At 48.7% G+C, this 8,443-nt stretch overlaps 1 protein-coding gene across 1 annotated transcript; it reads right to left on the bottom strand.

Moving 5' to 3' along the window:
• Positions 1–4,409: 4,409 nt before the first annotated feature.
• Positions 4,410–7,164, bottom strand: LOC133924265 (serine/threonine-protein kinase-like protein CCR4). The gene has a single exon (XM_062369724.1). It carries the CDS (start codon positions 6,982–6,984, stop codon positions 4,597–4,599), a length of 2,388 nt encoding a protein of 795 aa, XP_062225708.1. The 5' UTR covers positions 6,985–7,164; the 3' UTR covers positions 4,410–4,596.
• Between the last annotated feature and the right edge of the window lie 1,279 nt (positions 7,165–8,443).

An 8,443-nucleotide genomic window follows, 5' to 3' on the forward strand; every position in this document is an offset into this window, starting at 1 on the left:
AACAGGTGATCAAACTGGCTCTGATACCAATGGTAAGATTGAGAACGACGACTAGAGAGGAGATGAATATGCGCATTAACAATTTCTTTCGTAAAAGATGATATTCTCCTATTTTTTCACCCAACGTACCTCAAAAATGGATTATAATAAAGTGCAACATTCGACAAAAAAACACAGCGGAAACAGAAAAAACCCAGAAGTTTCGAGTTGGATCCAGAAGTTCTGACCTGTCGAAAGTTTCAAGTTGAACAAAATAGTGATTCGAAAAATCAAAATTCAAACTTGAAAATTCAATCAATGGTGGGTCTCATGATTGGATTAGAACACTAGGTTCCAAAGCATACTAATCCATGATGCATCCCCACACAAGGCTTGAATCTTGAGAAGGAACATCCAAATATAAAAAGATTAACATCGGGTGAAGAAAGTCTCCAAGTTGATAGATAAGATATAAAGAAATTCAATACCTAATTGTGTACATTTATACGTAAATTTTATGCCTCCAGAAACGGGAGAAAAAAACCACTCCAATAAGGTAAGAAATTTCAGCTTAAGCACGAAAACGAAAATTGCAACTAAATGACAAAAAACTTACGAACTCACAAAGGAACCAATAGAGCGAAACAAAAAGGAGTTGAATTCAAGCACAAGAGAAAACATAAATTTCATTGCTCGTAGATGTCAGCCCTATTTTAGACGAATTAAAAAAAAATCCTTACAAAACTCTAACCTAATATATTGGTTAAGCATTTATCTTTCTCTTATCTAAAATCCTAGCACTAAACTCTTATATGAATGGCTCAAGAGGTTCAAGCGGTTGGTTCAAAGAGCTTAACTAGCACTCGTCCTTTATTTACAGCCTAGATTCGTTGATCTCTAAGTTTCCTAACTTATTACCAAAATACCTCTATCTTACAGTGCACTCCTACCTATCATCAAGGATATTTTTATCTATTTTCTTCTCCATTAATCGGACGACCGTGACGCCTTTATGACTAAGTTGCACCTCGACTCAAGTTTCGCGATGATGCCACGTGCACTTCCACCCTTCCCACGGTTTTGAGGCCAAACCGCGAAACCCCTTGCACACATCTCAAAGCGTGACTCACTGCCACTTGCTTGACCTCAAGCAAGCCTCCCGATGCCTACACGTGTACTCTGTCTTGCGATATTAACCACCACTAAGTCTCTCTCACTCCCGATCCCTTGGGCCGTCTTGCCACTTGCATCGATATTTCTTTCGCTTGACTTTATCAACACGCCATCTTCATCTATCTTTCATGTTTTTTTTTGACCTTCACGTGCACCGCTAGGATCACCTTTGACTCCGTCCGGCCTTCTCGATCGTCCAGCACCAAGCACCCTGCTTGATCCCGATCATCCCACTTTCGGCCGCCGAGTTATCCATTACCAACACATCATGAGACAAGCAAATATATTTTTCCAACTTTAACTCCAGTTAATCCACAATCAAAATTCTTAGTTGAAATCATATTCCCAAAAAGAATCATGAACACGGGACAAACAGACTTCATCCAGGGTACCCAGAAGTTTTAGATTTAATATGGAAGTTCTGGTACTCAGAAGTTCCGGGTTCAATCTGGACACAGGCTCTCTGTTCCAGTTTCCTCATGAAATCGGAAGTTTCGGGTCTAGGTCGGAAGTCCCGGGTTCATACAACCGAAACTGAATACCGGAAGCTCCAACGATTAAAAAAAACTCTGAATGTCGGATAATCATCCGAAAGTTCCGGATTCAATCTGAAAGTTCCGGGTTCACCAGAATCAGCCCATCAAAACTTAAGCAAGGCCAAAGATCATCAAATCTAATTAATCCCAATATTAATCGTTCATTGTAACCAAACCAAAACATATTTCAACATTTGGTTGTCAACTTCAGTTGGTAGATAAGAAATAGACTATACTTTGGTTGGTCTTTTCGAAAGGAACAGATATACTTTAGCTGCGATAAGAATAGGCAATGGTCCTCCTGGTAAATTCAGGTATCAAGGATATGAAGATCTTAGGCTCGGTTTTGTACAGAGGATCTCGTTAGTAATTTTAGTGTAGTCGCGCTGTTTCCCGAGGAATTTTAGTGTTGTAGTTTGTTTTCCAAGGAAGGTCTGTTTTGAACACATGAATTTGGCAGAAATTTCACAGTTGACAGTTCAATTCGGGTAGGAATGGGGAAAATTTCCGGGCTGAATTTGGCGAGGGCCACGAATGAGCGAACACACTCGCAAAATTGTACACTGATGCTGCAAACTGTAGGGCCGGAGAAACCAGTAGCCTGACTGCCTGAGACTTTCAGATTTCTCCAAGATCGTGGCCAGATCAATTTCAGACGCCAGGAACACCGTCACGTCCGGGTCAGCAAATGTTTGGCAGCCATGAACCGAACCGTTTACTCCTGTCACCTCAGCGGACTCCATCAACCGAGAAGAAACCGGAGCCCTAACAACTCCCGGAGAAAGTTGCGGCTACGGGATGAGCACAATTCAGGCAAGATAGCTCACCAGCTCCGCAAGGACACAGTGAACATGTGTGCATTCTCAGCTAATTGCAGGTAGGACCGATGCGTGGGCTGCAAATCGCATTGATCTCTGACGTTCCAGGAGCAGGCAGGTTCGGTGTTCTTCAGAGTTCAGTTCATGATCTGACAGGCCATATCAGGAGCTGACTTTGGTCAGGTTCATCTGAACTACGCAGGTTCCAAGAATGGCGGGAGAATGGTGATGAGCAGCAGGAGGTTGCCACATCGACAAATGAGAATGTCAGGTCCCAGATAGAGGGCAAGATATTCTAAACAACACTTGAGTTTTCTTTTTAAACTAAACAACATTGGTGACTAGGTGTGATGAGCAGTGCAGATTTGACCTGACAGAATTATATTCGATCAAAGCGCAATTAGTAATCAAAGGGACTGATTAACCTTCCAAGTTGTTGTTAATGCGGTACATTAATGCATGAATCTTGCCGCAAACATTCCACCAGGTAAGCAAGCCTCACTAAAAAAAGAAGGAAAAAATGACAGACTTTCATGAAGCCCTTCTTCATGCCTCTGCTCCTAACACATGTCAAGTTTACTGATTCAGAGTTCAGACACCCTAGAGAGAGGAACAAAAATATGCAAAAGAGAGATAAGTAGCAGGCATGCCGAGTCCATTTCTCATCACATTATCTTTTTCTTATAAAAAAGAAATAAAGTCTTAGAACTCATTCCTCACTGCCTGAGTAGAGTAGATAGCCAGGTCCCTAAAAAAGAGAAGGTGGTCATCCACTTGAAATCTTCAGGTCTAACACGCAAATGAACCGCGCAAACCTTTCACAGATCCTATCACCATCCACAACTCAAAACGGGCGAGCATATCGGCAAGAACTTCCTCCACGATGGATGCATTCTTAATGTGCGTGACACCGAGAGGCGATGGCCGCTCCGGGATCTGCGTTGGTTGGTGTGGTGCCTCGCCGCCTAAAAGAGCTGAAGATGAATGGAGAAGAGAAGTTTGATGAGGAAGGAGGAGATGGCCGGTTGGTACAGCTCCACTCTCCACACTACCAGTACTCCTCCCTCTTCCTCTCCTTCCTGACCCGTTCTTCAGCTGATTGCGTGGAGGAAAAACCTCTGAACAGAACAGCGGCAACTACTGCACACCAACTGGTACTAGAATTGCAGCAGGTTGGTATCAGGATAGTGTAATGGTACTGACTACTGAGCTGCCAGAAATACCATAAATAAATAATGGATGATTGGTTAGGCTATGCTTGTCTAGTCAATGTACCATTTAATACATGAGAGAAATGGCAGCTCCACTTGGTTGTGCTGTGAGTTTAGTTGGCAGTGGTTCAGATAAACTATTGCTACAAACTTTCTGCAGTTGCGTGGATGTCATGTAGGACGTCACCAAAATTGGAATAATAATTCTTCGGTGCAGAATATATATAGTTCTAAAACTTATACAATAGAAATTTTAAAACTTTCACCAGAACTAAAAGGGTATTTAGAATTGTTGTATGGAGATGATGTTTGTAAATTTATCATCAGGATCACTTCCGTACTGTTTCATTTTTTTTTGTACCCGTCGGTCATACAGAAATCTCAAACAAGTGTATTACAAATTGTGCCGGTGTCCGAAGCAACAAGTAAAAGAGAGGGGGGAGTATATGTGTACTTCATCCAATGTTGTGTTGCATTTTTGTCATCTTACTATTATTTTTTTCTCTCTGGTACTTGCAAGCTGCAACTAGTTGAACATTATATTGAGCCATTCTGGCACTACATTTGATTGTAAAACGATCAAATATAGTGAGACCTCACAAAACTAGAAAATCAGACCAAACTGTGGCAATGGACAATTGCCTCACCAAAAATATATCTAAAAAAAGGCTAAAGGCTATAATATTTCCAGGTAAACATAAAAAAGAAAGTCTCCATTTCCATTATATTTCCATTCTATCAAAATGTTAATGAATGTACCTAATATTAGCAATTGCAATAGTAAATAACTACAAAATTAGGAGGAAGTGAAGAAAAAATATCCTCAAGAAATCCCTCGTGTTCTTGCCACCAGGGAATGGCATGCCTCCACATGCCACGTCACGTCGTCGACCCATCCGTGCCCGACCTCGACAGCACTGCATCGCCGCCGTCGTCCTGCTCCTCGCATGCTGCCACGGCCCGCTCCAGCACGCCGACTACCTCGCTCATGGTGGGCCGGTCGCGCCCGGCCGGTCTGACGCAGTCGGCTGCCAGGTACCCGACGTAGGCGACGGCCTCCATTTCCCCTGGCGTCGGCAGCGGCAGCCGGATGTCGAGCACCCGATGCACGCGGTCCGCCTCGATGTGCGGCACGGTGACGTCGACGACGTTCTTGGGCGTGCCGCTCCCCTCGAACCTCTGTATCACCTTGCACCCGGAGAGCAGCTCGAGCAGCACCACCCCGAAGCTGTACACGTCGCTCTTGTCCGTCAGGTGCTGCAGTCGGTAGTACTCCGGGTCCATGTACCCCACCGTGCCGGCCGTCACGCATGGCTCGTCGTCGCTAGCATTGTCATCGCCGTCGACACTCAGATCGTTGAGCAACGAGAGGCCGAAGTCTGAGACCTTGGCGGTCCAGGAGGTGTCGAGGAGGATGTTGGGGGACTTGATGTCGCGGTGGATGATGGGCGGCACGGCGTAGGTATGCATGTACTCGATGGCGCGCGCGGCGCCGAGGGCGAGGCGCAGGCGCGCTGGCCAGGAGGCGAGCGGCGGGGAGAGCGGGGCAGCACGCTTGTGGAGGTGGTCGTGGAGGGTGCCATTGGGCATGAACTCGTAGACAAGGATGCGCTCGCCGCCGTCGGCGCAGAAGCCAAGGAGGCGGACGAGGTTCTTGTGGTTCACGCGGGAGAGGAGCGTGAGCTCAGAGACAAAAGCCGCCTCGTGGTTGACACGGCGCGCCGCGGCGGAGGAGGACGACGGGGCGCTGGGGTCGCGGTGCTCTGCACGCTTGATGGCGACCTCGCGGCCGTCGGGGAGGGACGCACGGTACACGGTGCCGAAGCTGCCGGAGCCGATGCGGTGGGACGGCGAGAAGCCGCCCGTGGCGGCCCGGAGCGACACCAGGGGGAACTGCTCCACCGTCGTGTTCGGGCCCTTGGAAAGCAGCGCGCTGAGCCGCCGCTCCACGCGCGGCGCCGGGCCCGTCGGCTCAGCGTGGATGCGCCCAGAGTCCTGAGTGCTGCTGCCCAGGCGCCGGCGCAGGCAATAAACCACCAATATCGCGGCGAAGATGGCCATGAATCCTGAGCCGATTCCAGCGCTGATCAACGCGATCACCAGATCGCTCGGCCGCCGCTTCCCCCTCGACTGAGAGATCGGCGCCGACGAATTGGAAGTCGGCGTCAGCGCCATCGGCGGCGGAGTGTAACCGCAGGGGTAGCAGATGGCCGCACCCCCTTCGCCGCCACAGAGAGGCGCGGAGCCCGACCAGACGCCGCACGGGCACGACGCCGACGGCGCGCACGGTCCCGGCAGGACCCGGTCGAACACCTTGCTCATCCCGCCCGCCACGCCTCCGCCCCAGCACACCAGCGAGTAGTCGGACATGAGCACCCCGCACACCACCTTCCCCTTGGCCTCCAGCGCAACGAACTGCTGCCGCGCCACCGACGGCGGCACCGCCGCCACCTCCTCCGGCCAGCACGCGACCGTCCAGTTCCCCCACAGCACGCACGTGACCGCGTCGCCCACCGCCACCGATGACACCGCGCGCCCCACTACCCTTGGCGACGGCGCCGCGGCCGCCAACGCCGCCGCCTCCCCCCAGCACACCACCTCACCGCTTCCCGCCTTCACTGCGCACGCGTGTCTCTCCCCCGCCGCCAGCAGGGCGTGCCTCCCCCTCGGCTCCCGCCCCACCGCGTCCGCGTCCCCGTAACACCTCACCTCGCCGGTCCCTGCCACCAGCCCGCACACGAAGCCCCCGCCCACCGCCACCGCCGAGAACCCCACACCCTCCGGTAACACCCCGGACGTCCACCTCCAGCACTTTATCCTCTGCTCCACGAGCCCGCACACGTACTCCCCGCCGCCTGACACCGCGGACAGCGCCGCGCCCCAGTACACCCGCTTCGACGGCGCCTCCCTTTTGTTCAGGTCCCACCACCGCATGGATATCGTCTGGGACTCGGTCGGTCCGGCGGAGCAGAGGTACCCATCGCCGGCGACGACGGCTGAGAACGGCGTGCTGCCGCCGACTCCGTAAGAGTAGTTGTGGGGCTGGGCGGAGCGGTTGGCGACGCTGGCGCAGGAAAGCTCGTACCCCGCCCCAGCAGTGGGCACGAGCGCGCACGCGAGGTGGTTCCTGGAGGTGGCGTTAGCGCCAACGGCAGCGATGGCGATGGTGGGGAGCGGGAAGGAGGAGGAGGCGAGGAGGAGAGGTGGAAAGAGGACAAGGAGAGCGAGGAAGCTTAGGAGGAGGAGGTAGGGTGGAGGTGGAGACATCGGATTGGGAGATAGGAGAGAGAAGGAGAGGAGAGAGGGGGGTTGTGTAGACCATTGTGGCGCGAGGAAGGAGAGGGGGAGGGAGAACGAGGGAGGGAGAACGGGAGGGAAGGAAGTTTAAAGGTTGGTGCCTTTTTTTTCATTTTCTTTTCTTCTCGTTTGGTTTTCTTAAGATTAGCGGATGGTTTTGGTTTTTTGTTTGGTGGTTGGATATGAACATATGATTAGTGGTTTTTGGTCGAATGCTGCCCAACATACAAGTGCCAGTTTAAGGAAATGCTCTGTGACCTTTTTTTTTTCCTTGAAATGGCAATGTTTGCTTATGTTATTATATTTATATTAGGGATGCAAATAAGTATAGTTCTGCGTCGGTATTTATTTTATCTTTTTTTGTTATTTTAATTGGATGTAAGTAAATCTTTAGTTTATTTTTTTTTAGTTTTGAGTCAACTTAATAGTCATGAGAATACAAAACTTGTATCACTAATCTATATAGTAGCACTAGTTTGTTGTATTCTTTTCTTCAATCATCAGAATAAGGCAAAGCTCTGGCCATATTTGAAAAGAAATTATTAATGGCATCAGATTTAGAGACGGAGAAAAAAGTTTTATACTATCGTGGATTAGGACTTTTAGATATACATAATGGAACAGATCCGTGGATCCTTGGAGCATCGTTTTGTCACTTCCACCAATTTGGCCTTGACGCCGTGGATTTGGTTGCTCTAAAAAACTTGAAATTAGAGTGCTTAGTAGGGTACTGTCCAGATCCGAGGTGAAGTCAGATGTTAGAGGTCTGTCAAATAGACATGTTTGTAGTAAAAATAGTTTTATTAGATTATAATTATGATTTTAATAATTAATAACAATATAGTTAATTGGACTAACATGTTTGTCAAAGAATAATGTTAGTAGATCTCATGAATGTAATTTATGAAGAAGACACTGCAGCCAGGGTAAAGTTAGACTGGATTGAAGAAGTCCTAAGAAGATTTGTCTCACCGGATGGTCCGATGCTCTGAGTGTTGAACTTATCGGAGCATATTTAGCAAATGGGAGAGTGGCCTGAAGACCTCACCGAAAGGTCAGGTGATCAAAGAAGATACACATCGGATCTTTTTGTCCAGAAAATGTTACAGTCATTAAAGTTGAAGATCAAAGCACCGGATGGTCTGGTGGTCAACGTGTTGCACACACCGGATAATGAACAGTGCAAATAGACATAACGAAGTTCAACGCATCGGATGGTCCGGTAATGAAGGCTGTGCACACCGGAGTATTATTTTCAAAGAAGGTTGCATTGGCTTGGTTGGCTGAACTCAACTCACTGGATAGTCTGGTAATGAAGTGATATGCACCGAATGCTTTCACTGGAGCAATTTATACAGAGAAGAAGAAAATGCTCGGATGGCTCAAGATAACTCAAGATAAAGCATACACCGTAGTGTCTGGTGTTCAC

The sequence above is a fragment of the Phragmites australis genome, chromosome 7, assembly GCF_958298935.1.
Source record: "Phragmites australis chromosome 7, lpPhrAust1.1, whole genome shotgun sequence".
Taxonomy (NCBI): Eukaryota; Viridiplantae; Streptophyta; class Magnoliopsida; order Poales; family Poaceae; genus Phragmites; species Phragmites australis.

What these genes read in the sequence shown, in the direction of transcription:
- LOC133924265 (XM_062369724.1), bottom strand. Translation starts at nt 6,984, where the DNA reads ATGTCTCCACCTCCACCCTACCTCCTCCTCCTAAGCTTCCTCGCTCTC.